Here is a 15,000-nt window from a genome sequence, read left to right as displayed (position 1 = left end):
GGAGACACATTTACAAGTGCTCTTATAGACTCGTTCAACAGCGGGGAATTAGCCCGTGCACCGTATAGAAGTGTAGGGAAGCATGTCTGTAACTGAGGAGAGGGGAGAGGGGGGGGGGGAGAGGGGGGGAGGAGTGTAGGGATGTTTGGCTGACATGCTACCTAGCGGGAATTCAGTTTGTTCTTGTGATGCTGTCCAGATAAATCTCTTGCTAATCACCTTCTGCTCCTTGGTGTTATGACTCACACTGGCTCCCATCCACTTGGATGCATCCCCTTTTGATTTCGCTATAACGAAAGTTCTTCTTCTTTTTTTAAGAAGTGAGAATAACAACTGTATTCTATTTTTTTCTAACATTTAGATGGTATCAAATACAGTAACTGGCTGACATGCAACAGCTACTCCTTGTTGTGTATTACATCTGACACATGTACCTTGAATGTTGAGTGTTCTGGAGGTGCGCTCTCCGGTTTTTGCAGCCATGCAGCGTTTGCTGACGCAGAATGAAATGGAATTGCCAAGCGTAAATGGCTTTTCTGTTTACTCAGTATGGTCTAACCATAATGTTTGCTGTGAACGTAAGGAATACAAATCCAAGATCAACTATTAAAACAAAAGCACGATTTTCACTGCAGATTTAACGGCTGTATATTCCGTTTTTAAGTACTGTGTCTGGCAGTTGTTCATAAAACTGTCTTAATGCGGTGAACATCCGACGTATGTAGCCGTGTAACATTAGGCATATGGTCCTACTCACAGTATGCGAGTTCATAGAATCCCATATATCCACTAGTCATTCTCATCATAGTGAAACAGAAATCTGTAATATGCCCCAACAGAACCTAAACAACTTGGGGGATGTTTTAGCTTCCTTTGCCATTTTGGAAAATTGCTGTAGCTTCATGCCTGCTCAGATCAGCCTGTACTTTAGAGGGAGCTGGGTTTATTTTATGTAATTTTTTCTTGGAACTCACATTTTGAAAAGGAACTGTAACCTTGGGCTCTGAATTTAAAAATAACACGTCTATTTGTATAAATGAATATAATCCTTATTTTTCGCAGAGTAGTTTCGACACTGCACAATCAGACAATGTGCAGGGTACTTTGTTGGCATTAGTGGGAAAAATAACTCGTAGCCCACAAGCGCTCCTACGAAAACATTTCAAATCACTGCGTTAAACTTCGCCAAACATTCTCCGATAATAAAGATAGTGTTGTCTTTGCATGTTCCACCAGCGGAGCAGTGTGTACTCACTGTGGCGGTGATAAGCGGCCCGTGGAGCTGCGCGTACAGCAGGGCCTCGTTGACGTGACCCCTGACCCCCAGCAGGGCGAGCTCCAGGCTGTGGTGCCCGGCCACGGCGTGGGTCAGCTGCTCCAGCAGGCTGGTGTACCTCCTCCAGGGCTGGTCCAGCTCGGCCGCGCTGGCCAGGCAGCCTCGCAGCACGTTCAGGCAGTAGCCCACGCACGGCTTGATCAGCGTCAGGCCGCGGCAGTGGGAGCAGTACACCATCTTCACCAGCCCCCGCACGCACTCCCTGCTCAGGCTCACGTGCTCCGTGGCGTTCATCACCTCCAGGCCTTCCTCCAGGGCCAGGCCCAGCTGGCGCCCGGCGCCCAGTGCCGAGGCCAGCTCCTGGGCCATGGCGGCCGGGTGAAGCCCGAAGGGGTTGACGTCCTGCCGGGTCATGCGGAGGCAGTCGCTCGTCTCGCTGGCCTCCGCCCCCGTGCCCTCCATGCCCGGGTTGACGAGCCGCGTGTAGACCAGCGGGAAGAGGCTGTCGAAGAAGCGGTGGACCGCCGCCTCCACGGAGACGTTGGCCCCCCGGAGGTGCAGGGAGAGAGAGGAGAAGAGCTGGTTGACGTGGGGCAGGGCGCGGCGCGACAGGGGCGAGTAGGTCCCCTCCAATAGCGAACTCAGGTGACCCTGAGAGAAGGATAGGAGGTACTGGAACGTATCTGCAAGGAGTGAGGGAGAGAGAGAGAGAGGGAGAGAGGGAGAGTGTGTGAGAGAAGGAGAGAGAGAGACGTCAGTCATTTAAATGAGAGTGGTATATTGTAAACCATCGACAACATGATCTACGAACTCTGCAGTAAAGTGGGCTTAAGTGTTGAAAAAGCAACCCCATATAGCAGTCACAGGGTAAATGATACTTGACAGGGCACCCTATCCCCACCCTCCGTCCTAACCAGCTAAGCTTGGCTTGTCTGTATCACTAAGTAGGGTAGAAAAACCAGTGTCACATTTCCCTGTAAAGCAGTTGGATATCATTGTGTATGAAGTCATCATCCTAACGAGTGGGCCTATGGAGACATTCTCACTGCCTGACGAGAGAGAGAGAGAGAGAGAGAGAGAGAGAGAGAGAGAGAGAGAGAGAGAGAGAGAATGAGAGAGAGAGAATGAGAGAGAGAGAGAGGGGGAAAGAGCATGACGTGTGTGTGTGTACACTTGACTTTAAAAAAAGTGTCCTGAAATGAGCAATCACTGCAATCAGTTTGCATTCTCCAACACCAGATTCTATTACTTATATCTGGCATGCAACCACCCATCCGCCAACAACACACACACACGCACGCACGCGCACACACACACACACACGCACAAATTAAAATGTTGCTGTCAACCTGATCGTATGTGATTTCCCAGTTAGCAAGTAAAAGGCTGTAGAGAGATCTGTGACGTCAGAGGCTGACTAGTACAGTAGGTGCCAGTGAAGTGCCACCGCGCGCCAAAGCAAGTACAGAGTAGAGAGACACACAGAGAGAGAGGCAGAGGGAGAGAGAGAGAGAGGGAGAGAGGGAGAAAGGGAGAGAGAGAGAGAGAGAGAGAGAGAGAGAGAGAGAGAGATAGAGACATATTTTCCAGTATCATCTATCCCTCTTTTATTGTTTCCACCGCATGCACTGTGTAGCGGTGGCTCCCCAACGCTGAATATTTGACCCGAGTTGAAAAATATGAAAATCGTAATTCAAGCATGAATAACAAAAGAACAGTAAAGATGTCAAGTCTCAGACAGTGATCTCCCTGGCTACAGACTCTAACATCTCTCAGTTTATCCCTCTCCCATCTCCGTCACTGCCTATCCACCGTCTCCCTCCTCCCCAACGCTCCATACATTCTGTCTGGTCCCACCATGTCCCATTCCAGGTCTGGCTACTCCCCCACTTCACATCTCCCCTGTGTGCGTCTGTGTGTGTGTGTGTGTGTGTGTGTGTGTGTGTGTGTGTGTGTGTGTGTGTGTGTGTGTGTGTGTGTGTGTGTGTGTGTGGGTGTGTGTGTGTGTGTGTGTGTGTGTGTGTGTGTGTGTGTGTGTGTGTGTGTGTGTGTGTGTGTGTGTGTGTGTGTGTGTGTGTGTGTGTGTGTGTGTGTGTGTGTGTGTGTGTGTGTGTGTGTGTGTGTGTGTGTGTGTGTGTGTGTATGTATGCATGTGCCCGTGCGCGCGCATGTATGTGTGTGTGTGTCAGTGTCTGTGTGTGTGTCCTGGACACAACGCTCTCCTCTGGGCTGTGATGTCAGCCCTAAAGCATGCCAGGACATGGAGGAGCAGCAGCAACTGTACAGAAATTGAGACAGGAGAATGAGGGGTGCCAGCCCAACACCACACAAACACACACGCGCATACACACACACACACACACACACACACACACGCATGCACACGTACACGCACGCACACACACACACACACACACACACACCCACGCGCACACACACACACACACACATTATGCTCACAGATAGCAAGCCATGCTATTAATCAAACGCTGCAGAGTTAGTAGTTCTAGAATTGCATTATGTAAACAATTCATCCATCACTTTCTTTCCCATAGTAAATCTCTGTACATTGATTGTTACCAAATGACTCTGTGTGTGTGTGTGTGTGTGTGTGTGTGTGTGTGTGTGTGTGTGTGTGTGTGTGTGTCCAGCGTGTGTGTGTCCAGCCCCTCCTAGGCCCACAGACAGACACAAGGACAACAACAGTCATGTCGTCCCCAACAGCTGCACTAACTAATATCAGCTCTGTCTGTGACACGCGGGGACTCCCCGCCGGCCGCTAAAAGGCAGAACTCATTCGTAACGCAGCAGAAAAGGCGGTGGACATGAAGCGCGGTCAGCTCCTAAACACACATAAAACTGAAAGGTGCTGCTTATTCAACGGGTTTTGAAGAGCGTGACATTAAGAGCAGACATTAAGTAGACAGACGTGAGAATTAACGGGTTGTTAGGGATTATTAAGGGCAAGGGTGACAAAGCTCAGCTTTCAGCAGACAGCAGGCAGACATCCAGAGAGAGAGGGCCTCCAACTCAACTCACAGGCCCATACAGGCACAATGAGAAGCAGTGGAAACACAGTCAGACAGAGAGACAGTCTGCAACATTACAGTGAAAACACAGTCAGACAGAGAGACAGTCTGCAACGTTACAGTGAAAACACAGTCAGACAGAGAGACAGTCTGCAACGTTAGAGTGAAAACACAGTCAGACAGAGAGACAGTCTGCAACATTACAGTGAAAACACAGTCAGACAGAGAGACAGTCTGCAACGTTACAGTGAAAACACAGTCAGACAGAGAGACAGTCTGCAATGTTACAGTGAAAACACAGCCAGCAGAGAGACAGTCTGCAATGTTACAGTGAAAACACAGTCAGACAGAGAGACAGTCTGCAATGTTACAGTGAAAACACAGTCAGACAGAGAGACAGTCTGCAACGTTACAGTGAAAACACAGTCAGACAGAGAGACAGTCTGCAACGTTACAGTGAAAACACAGTCAGACAGACAGACAGTCTGCAATGTTACAGTGAAAACACAGTCAGACAGAGAGACAGTCTGCAACGTTACAGTGAAAACACAGTCAGACAGAGAGACAGTCTGCAATGTTACAGTGAAAACACAGTCAGACAGAGAGACAGTCTGCAATGTTACAGTGAAAACACAGTCAGACAGAGAGACAGTCTGCAACGTTACAGTGAAAACACAGTCAGACAGAGAGACAGTCTGCAATGTTACAGTGAAAACACAGTCAGACAGAGAGACAGTCTGCAACGTTACAGTGAAAACACAGTCAGACAGAGAGAGATAGTCTGCAACGTTACAGTGAAAACACAGTCGGACAGAGAGACAGTCTGCAATGTTACAGTGAAAACACAGTCAGACAGAGAGACAGTCTGCAATGTTACAGTGAAAACACAGTCAGACAGAGAGACAGTCTGCAACGTTACAGTGAAAACACAGTCAGACAGAGAGACAGTCTGCAATGTTACAGTGAAAACACAGTCAGACAGAGACAGGCTGCAATGTTACAGTGAAAACACAGTCAGACAGAGAGAGATAGTCTGCAACGTTACAGTGAAAACACAGTCAGACAGAGAGACAGTCTGCAACGTTACAGTGAAAACACAGTCAGAGAGACAGTCTGCATTGCAACGTTACAGTGAAAACACAGTCAGACAGAGAGACAGTCTGCAATGTTACAGTGAAAACACAGTCAGACAGAGAGACAGTCTGCAACGTTACAGTGAAAACACAGTCGGACAGAGAGACAGTCTGCAATGTTACAGTGAAAACACAGTCGGACAGAGAGACAGTCTGCAACGTTACAGTGAAAACACAGTCAGACAGAGAGACAGTCTGCAACGTTACAGTGAAAACACAGTCAGACAGAGAGACAGTCTGCAATGTTACAGTGAAAACACAGTCAGACAGAGAGACAGTCTGCAACGTTACAGTGAAAACACAGTCAGAAAGAGAGACAGTCTGCAACGTTACAGTGAAAACACAGTCAGACAGAGAGACAGTCTGCAACGTTACAGTGAAAACACAGTCAGACAGAGAGAAAGTCTGCAACGTTACAGTGAAAACACAGTCAGACAGAGAGACAGTCTGCAATGTTACAGTGAAAACACAGTCAGACAGAGAGACAGTCTGCAATGTTACAGTGAAAACACAGTCGGACAGAGAGACAGTCTGCAACGTTACAGTGAAAACACAGTCAGACAGAGAGACAGGCTGCAATGTTACAGTGAAAACACAGTCAGACAGAGAGACAGTCTGCAACGTTACAGTGAAAACACAGTCGGACAGAGAGACAGTCTGCAATGTTACAGTGAAAACACAGTCAGACAGAGAGACAGTCTGCAATGTTACAGTGAAAACACAGTCGGACAGAGAGACAGTCTGCAACGTTACAGTGAAAACACAGTCAGACAGAGAGACAGGCTGCAATGTTACAGTGAAAACACAGTCAGACAGAGAGACAGTCTGCAATGTTACAGTGAAAACACAGTCAGACAGAGAGACAGTCTGCAATGTTACAGTGAAAACACAGTCAGACAGAGAGACAGTCTGCAATGTTACAGTGAAAACACAGTCAGACAGAGAGACAGTCTGCAATGTTACAGTGAAAACACAGTCAGACAGAGAGACAGTCTGCAACATTACAGTGAAAACACAGTCAGACAGAGAGACAGTCTGCAACATTACAGTGAAAACACAGTCGGACAGAGAGACAGTCTGCAATGTTACAGTGAAAACACAGTCAGACAGAGAGACAGTCTGCAACATTACAGTGAAAACACAGTCAGACAGAGAGACAGTCTGCAACATTACAGTTGGAGTTCCAGTGTAGCAGGACATCTAAGGAGTGGTGGACTCGGGCCTGGTGTGAGGTCCGCCCGCTTGCCAGCCAGCCAGGCCACAAGGCTCAGTAGCCACAGGACTCTCAGCCACAGAATGTGCCCATAGGCCTTGGGTTACACAATATCACACAATGTTATTATAAAATTACCATGCTCAGAAACACCACAACATAGTCTTACTTCTGTCTACTCTCTCTCTCTCTAACACACACACACACACACACACACACACACACACACACACACACACACACACACACACACACACACACACACACACACACACACACACACACACACACACACACACACACACCACATACAGTAATTATTTAAGCTAACAAAGAACAAATTGGAACTCCCAAAAAAGCCATATTGGAGGGGTGAGAAAAGTTGATCTTTCCAATCAAACAGTTTGATGTGTAGCTTAGGCAATAGTTTCTACATGACATTGGAGAGTCACAGTAGTGTGAAACAATGATGATCTACTGCACATTATTCTCTTCCATTCAACCATCCGGCCTGGCCTGGCACAGCGCCAACAGGCGTGGCCGGCCCGGTGAGCGGAGGCTGAGATTTACATTTCCATTACTACAGGGCTACCGGCTTGAAGGTGTGTCTTTAGCTGATGGCGCGCTCGTCCTGAGTCGCAAAGCAGCGGTAGCATCGGCATTGACTAGTCACTAATGGTTAAAAGTTGTGGCTAAAAGGGTGGGTAAACATTTGCATTTCCTATAAGTTCTTCACAATAAAAGACCTTCCGTTAGTTTGTCAATGGAAAGCTTCAATATGAAGCAGCAGCAGCAGGAAATGTTATTATCAGCTCAGGAGTAACATATCCCAGCTCTGATAAGGCTGACAGCGATCGGGAAACTCGCAAAAATAAAGCAGATATCTGAAAGTACAAAGCGAAACACAGGAGAGAAACTAAACTTGAAAATGCTAATTATGCTGAAGGGGGAGAACAGGGGCATTTACCCCACCCTGACCACGCCCCCAGCCAGCTACCCCAGCGTCTATGACGAGACACAGACTGTCTCTATGCTCGCAACACAGCTGTTAGAGGGGGAGGAGGGTTGGCGGTGGTTGGTGAGATGTCAGTTAGGTCCATGGTGTGATAAAACTGATAATGGGAAAGGAAACCAACCTGGGCAAAATTGCCAGTGGAAAAGAGCCAATAGATAAAACAGCAAGGTTTTCTCAAGGCGAGTGCTGATAGAGGTGAACAACAAGGCATTTCATTATTACACTTCTCCAGAGCATCATCATCGGACACTGGGTGCACATTTTACAAAGCGTTTAGTTTACGACAGGATCATTACACCCTGAAGACATACTTGTTGAATGAAATAGTTATTTCTTATCTGCCAGGAGAGTGACACGGAGACGTGGAGAGAGAGAGAGAGAGAGAGAGAGAGAGAGAGAGAGAGAGCCAGGACACATGGAATAAAAAGAAACAACCCAACTTCTGAAAGGAGGAAAAACAACTACTGTACAAGTGGACTCCACCTTGTGAACATGCTCTGACATCTGGATTCATTTGGCCCCTGGGCCCGGCGAGCTTCCCTGTCTCTCCGCACAGCTATTAGTTCAAACACTTCCTTCTTCTGGATATACAGAACTGGGACAAGAGTCCAGCTCTCCACCTCTCCACACTCCCTCTGACAAACTACAGACTACTTCTCTCCCACTCTCTCTCTCACACATTTTTCGCCATCGCTCTCTCCCTGTTCTGTATCACTCTCTCCTCCGCTCTCAGATGGGCCTGGTTTCTCGCGTCACGATAAATCAAGAACAACCATTGTGGATTACCCAGTATTATCCCAGTACCGGGAAACGAGTCAGGAACGGAAAAACAAGAAACCAAAGATAACTGCTTAAGTCCTAACTGCCATTGCATCATATTGTAGTCCGTTTGGTTTGATTGTTCTTCCTGACCACTGGCTCTGGATCTGGATCTGATCACACTCCAGCGGCGCGCACACACACACAGACTCGTGGGTGGCATCATTAGCATGTCACAGTCTCTCACCACTACGCCTCCTGGGAAATGGAGTCTGTCTGGATTGAGGGTATTTTGCGTGAAGCAATTATCTTTAATTTGCAAGGAAGTTCCTAAAACTCTGAAATTCAAAACACATAATTGTCTCTCTACAAAGGCCCAAATGAGCGGGCCTGCTTTGTCTGCACGGTTCGACCGGATGTTTATTTGTTGAGGTTTACGGCTCTCCAAGGGTAAATCAGACATGCTTCCTCTGTGGAAATAAACAAGATATTAAAAGCATAAAACAGCCAACCAGCAGCAGTGACCATGCAGGAGAGGCCTCTGTCCTGCAGTAGCCTAAACGGAGCTTGTATTTATGACCGTGGTGCGACATTATACAATCTCTTACCACCAGCGCCGTGCCAAGGCCTCTCTCTGAAAATGACTGTGCTTTAATCATCAGGAGCTATTTCTACTTTACATTCTGCATGGCAACCCGCTGCTTTTCTACTGCAATTACACTTTACATTCTGCATGGCAACCTGCTGCTTTTCTACTGCAATTACACTTTACATTCTGCATGGCAACCTGCTTCTTTTCTACTGCAATTACACTTTACATTCTGCATGGCAGCCCGCTGCTTTTCTACTGCAATTACACTTTACATTCTGCATGGCAACCCGCTGCTTTTCTACTGCAATTACACTTTACATTCTGCATGGCAACCTGCTTCTTTTCTACTGCAATTACACTTTACATTCTGCATGGCAACCTGCTTCTTTTCTACTGCAATTACACTTTACATTCTGCATGGCAGCCCGCTGCTTTTCTACTGCAATTACACTTTACATTCTGCATGGCAACCTGCTTCTTTTCTACTGCAATTACACTTTACATTCTGCATGGCAGCCCGCTGCTTTTCTACTGCAATTACACTTTACATTCTGCATGGCAACCCGCTGCTTTTCTGCTGCAATTACACTTTACATTCTGCATGGCAGCCCGCTGCTTTTCTACTGCAATTACACTTTACATTCTGCATGGCAGCCCGCTGCTTTTCTACTGCAATTACACTTTACATTCTGCATGGCAACCCGCTGCTTTTCTACTGCAATTACACTTTACATTCTGCATGGCAACCCGCTGCTTTTGATCCGCAATTACACTTTACATTCTGCATGGCAACCCGCTGCTTTTCTACTGCAATTACACTTTACATTCTGCATGGCAACCTGCTGCTTTTCTACTGCAATTACACTTTACATTCTGCATGGCAACCCGCTGCTTTTCTACTGCAATTACACTTTACATTCTGCATGGCAACCCGCTGCTTTTCTGCTGCAATTACACTTTACATTCTGCATGGCAACCCGCTGCTTTTGTGCCGCAATTACACTTTACATTCTGCATGGCAACCTGCTGCTTTTCTGCTGCAATTACACTTTACATTCTGCATGGCAACCCGCTGCTTTTCTACTGCAATTACACTTTACATTCTGCATGGCAACCTGCTGCTTTTCTGCTGCAATTACACTTTACAATCTGCATGGCAACCCGTTGCTTTTCTACTGCAATTACACTTTACATTCTGCATGGCAACCTGCTGCTTTTCTGCTGCAATTACACTTTACATTCTGCATGGCAACCTGCTGCTTTTATACTGCAATTACACTTTACATTCTGCATGGCAACCTGCTGCTTTTCTGCGGCAATTACACTTTACATTCTGCATGGCAACCCGCTGCTTTTCTACTGCAATTACACTTTACATTCTGCATGGCAACCTGCTGCTTTTCTGCTGCAATTACACTTTACATTCTGCATGGCAACCCGCTGCTTTTCTACTGCAATTACACTTTACATTCTGCATGGCAACCTGCTGCTTTTCTACTGCAATTACACTTTACATTCTGCATGGCAACCCGCTGCTTTTCTACTGCAATTACACTTTACATTCTGCATGGCAACCTGCTGCTTTTCTACTGCAATTACACTTTACATTCTGCATGGCAACCCGCTGCTTTTCTGCTGCAATTACACTTTACATTCTGCATGGCAACCTGCTGCTTTTCTACTGCAATTACACTTTACATTCTGCATGGCAACCTGCTGCTTTTCTACTGCAATTACACTTTACATTCTGCGTGGCAACCCGCTGCTTTTCTGCTGCAATTACACTTTACATTCTGCATGGCAACCTGCTGCTTTTCTACTGCAATTACACTTTACATTCTGCATGGCAACCCGCTGCTTTTCTGCTGCAATCACATCTGAAGTGTCACTGCGGCGCTGCTGCCACCATAATTAATGGGTAAAAATATGCACAGTGGCAGTTCCATGATTTCAGCCACAACTATAGTGTTTCTCCTCTACTATGCTACCCAGTCAGTGTGCGCTATCTCTGTGTTACTTCCCCTTTGGGAGCGAGATGTGTGTGTGTGTGTGTGTGTGTGTGTGTGTGTGTGTGTGTGTGTGTGTGTGTGTGTGTGTGTGTGTGTGTGTGTGTGTGTGTGTGTGTGTGTGCGTGCGCGTGTGTGTGCGCGTGTGCGTGCGCGTGTGTCTATCTGAGCAGCATTGTCAGAGAGGGTTTCTACTGCCAGCTAAAAAAACGTTCCTATTTTACACTGCCTACTCTACCCTGTAATGGCTAAAAGAAAAACTGTATCTTTTCAGCTTAGCTTTGAAATGGCCTTCATTTTAACTGTTTCTGTTCAGGATCCCAACAGAGCTGACACAGGCAAGTAAGAATTTTCATTTGTCTTGTCCAGGTAATGCTTGCTTGCACATGAGTGAACACTACAGTATGTGGGGGACAGAGCTTTACCCTGTGTCATTCTCATCCATCTGTGGATGGTGAGGTTTTTGACCAAGAGGAGAAGCTTTCTCGTCTGCCTAAAGGGCTCATTATACTCGAGCTAGGCTCCGCGAGGCGAAGCTCCGCGAGTCACGTGCTGACCTCGCGCTGGGGCAGATGCTTTTATACTCAGAAGTGATCAGCCAAGTGATCAGCATGTTACATTGTACAATGGTAATAGTGAGAACAGCCCGTGAAAAGTCGCAATGAAACGCTATTATGTGCAGTACTGAGTGCGCTTTCACTCTCAAACGACCGTACATCAGCACATGAATGAATCGCCAAACTTGTTTTTACTGAATAGCCGTTTCAGTTCTCAGCCCTGATAGCCTACTCTGTGCTGCTTTTAATCTCTCTCAACACAACACATTTACTTGGAGAAATGACTAAAAACGAACAGTTGCAAATCAAAGTTTAGCCTACCACATGGGTCAAGAAATGTGGTGAAAACACAGCTCAGTGGTCAGGGCTCAGTGGCTCGAAAGCGTCCATGTTTGGAGAGAAGTCGTGCGGAGGTCGCGCTGTGAGAAAAATCTTCAGGTACACGGTGGGAGGCACAGCGAGTATAATGTTGAGGTTCTAGCGCTGTGGACCCGGTACCATACCGTGACGTCAAAACACTGTAGACGACTGATTGGTCAGGCAGAATCGTGTTTACTCTATCTACTGACTGTCAATGCTGCATACCAGTTTAGTGGGGCTTACCTTCTCTTCTGTTATGTTATTTCCATCAGTCTGGTAGGAGGCCGCCGGGGTAGAGGCTTCACTTCTCCCTGTAGCGCAACCCTCGTCCAACGCGCAGCGCATGCATGTGAGTTTGACTAACAACAAAGTGATATCCATTCTCCTGGCCAATTGCCACATTTGCCCATGTACACTGTAGGTCATTTAGAGGCACCAGTATTTCATAAACAGTTTAAAAGTTCTGTGTATGGATTTAATTTTAACGTTATATGTTATAGCCTACTTCGGCTATGGGCGGAGGGCAGATATGCGGTCGCTATGACGACCAGTTGTGGGCGGGGGTGGGCGGGGGCAGATCGAGCAGCGGTGGAAGCAAAACATCCATCGGGTCGAAACAAGTAGAGCCGAGTGGTGACGAGCTGTGCAGGGCTGTAAAATGTGGTGGAAATGAGCCATAAAACAAGCTTTAGGCAGTGAGATCTGACCACAATATCAGATCAAGAGTCGAATCAGGAAGGACAGGGGATAAGAACATTAAAGAAAAACATATGGGTTCCCTTCCCTCACATTGTGCATCTAAAAGTGGGAGTACTTGTTGTGTTCTTTTATCTTTCTATTTTACTTGATTTGAACTGCACTAGTTTACTTTGTAAGTGTTTTATCTTTTGTATCTCTGTCTGTACTTTTGCACTTTTGAATTGTAAATCTTTTACTTTTAGTGTATCTTATTACTCGGTAAAGCACTGTGAATTGCCCCAGTGTATGAAATGTGCTATACAAATAAAGCTGCCTTGCCTTGCCAGGGCATCAAAGCTGGCACAACTCAACCTAGATACGTGGCACCAGAGGGGGAGGGGGGGGGGGTGGGGGGTGAGATATATAAATCTCCATCCTGCTTTGGTTGTGAGAAAAGCACATTATAAAATCATTATTGATATTATTATTATTATTATCATATTAGTAGTAGTAGTCGTCGTTGTCATCGTCGTAGAAGTATAGTAGTAGTAGTGGAGATATTTATTAAAAAATAACTAAAATAATATAAATATAAAATTTATAAATAGTATTATTGTTATTATTTAATTTTAATTGTATTAGTTTGACTTAGATAATATGTTGTTTGTGCATTTGTGCATCAAATTATGGTTAAAAGCCTGTTTAGTGAAAAGACGTCACTGTTACTGGGTGATTATTACTAGATGTACACGTGTGATTGTATTCTATGTGCTCGCTAGCATATAGCCTACGTATGTTGGTATTTTTAAGTACTGTATGCGCATGTGAGCCTGTGAGTGCGTGTGTGCGCGCCGCGTGATTGGAGATGCAGTAATATTGCGATAATGAGGTAGGAGACACTGTTCTCATACCACCAAGCCGTGGGCCATTCCTAGCTTAGCGATCGGCCCTGACTGGACCTGACCAACCGTCTTCCCAGGCAAAGCATTTTAATCCTGCCATAGGCTTGGGTTTCACAGGTCACCATACAGCTATGTGACATAGTGACATGTGTGTGGATTACATATCCTTGTTTTAATTAGCAGAAATACATAGAGCCATCTCTCGCCCAGCGCTCGTCGGCTTGGGTTACAGACGAGAGCTGCAATGTCATACAATCTCCCTACCTCTAACCTTTCAGCAAACAGCTTGAAGGTAATAGGCTATTAATAGGCCGATAAATAAATTTGTTGAGCTGTCATACTTGCATGACAAAACAGCATATGATGTCTAAAGCGGGAGCATGACTCAGACCTGTCTGCACAGGCACAGACAGTCTGCTTACACAAAGTTGACCTGCAAGCACTAGGGAGACACAGCCCCCCCCCTTGAATCCCTACATATATACAGTATGCATGCACACGTGTGTGTGTGTGTGTGTGTGTGTGTGTGTGTGTGTGTCTGTGTGTGTGTGTGTGTGCACACACAGAACAGATACTGTCTACCGCCTGTCCCAATCTGCCTGTCTTGTCCTGTCAGGCGGCTAACAGGTGGGATAAGTGGGAGCTCGAGAGTGCGGACGGGAAGAGGTGGCGGAGGAGGAGGAGGAGGAGGAGGGGGCGGGGGAGACAAGCTCGCCATCTCTCCATCAGCATTCCAGTAATTAAGATGGCAGCCCAGCTATATCAAAACTCTCCAACATAAACAATTCCGCAGATGCCAGCTAGGGGCATCGGGGGTGTATTGGACTCTACTGGGGTGAACGCGGGGCGATGAGGAGGAGGGGAGTGGGAGGAAGGGGGGGGGGGGTATCGTTGCTCTCCGCTCGGGCCAAAGAGGGGGAGAAAGCTGATGGAGGGCAGGGTGAGAGGAGCGGGTGAGAGAAGGACAGGGACAGAGGAGATCGAGCACAGGGGCTGAGAGGGGAGGGCTGGTCAAATGGCTCATACCATACAGGGGCGATATGGAGGGCCAGTCTGGGGGTGGCCTGCTGACAGACTGATGGACAGCACCTCTGGCCCGGAGCATCAAGGGGGCCACAAGGCCACAGTGGCCCCCATCATTCTTCTGTTTATGGATGTATGAATCATGTAGTCTCTTCTGGTAATCTGGCGCTAAGGAGCAGGACACAGTGTCATACACACACAAGCCATTTGCCCCCCCCCCTGGAGATATTTGGTGTACTTCAAACAATAATCATAAGTATGACATTTCCACAAGTAAGGTGATGACTTCTGACTACATGACAATGGTGTCACTGTCAATGGCTACTGATAATGGGCCAGGGCACACTGGCAGCCATACAAATAATGGTTTCTTATCCTCTTTCCTCGTTAGAAAGTCTGCGACAGACGCAGGCAGGCTCCACCCCCAGAGACTCAGGCTCCACCCCCAGAGAGTCAG

General features: G+C 46.9%; 1 protein-coding gene across 1 annotated transcript in view; it reads right to left on the bottom strand.

The window, feature by feature from the left end:
• LOC310796826 (glypican-5-like) overlaps nucleotides 1-15,000 on the bottom strand; it is a gene marked incomplete at its 3' end in the record, with an annotated part of 74,925 nt that overhangs the window by 36,806 nt on the left and 23,119 nt on the right. Inside the window, exon 3 of the mRNA XM_083659058.1 lies at nucleotides 1,256-1,959. Within this exon, the coding sequence (XP_083515184.1) occupies nucleotides 1,256-1,959 (704 nt within the window). The remainder of the gene's footprint in view (nucleotides 1-1,255; nucleotides 1,960-15,000) is intronic.

This window comes from Poromitra crassiceps (genome assembly GCF_964638095.1).
Source record: "Poromitra crassiceps genome assembly, chromosome: 23".
Classification (NCBI taxonomy): Eukaryota; Metazoa; Chordata; class Actinopteri; order Beryciformes; family Melamphaidae; genus Poromitra; species Poromitra crassiceps.
Note: the sequence above shows the minus strand (reverse complement) of the source record. Positions and strands in the feature narration are given on the sequence as shown.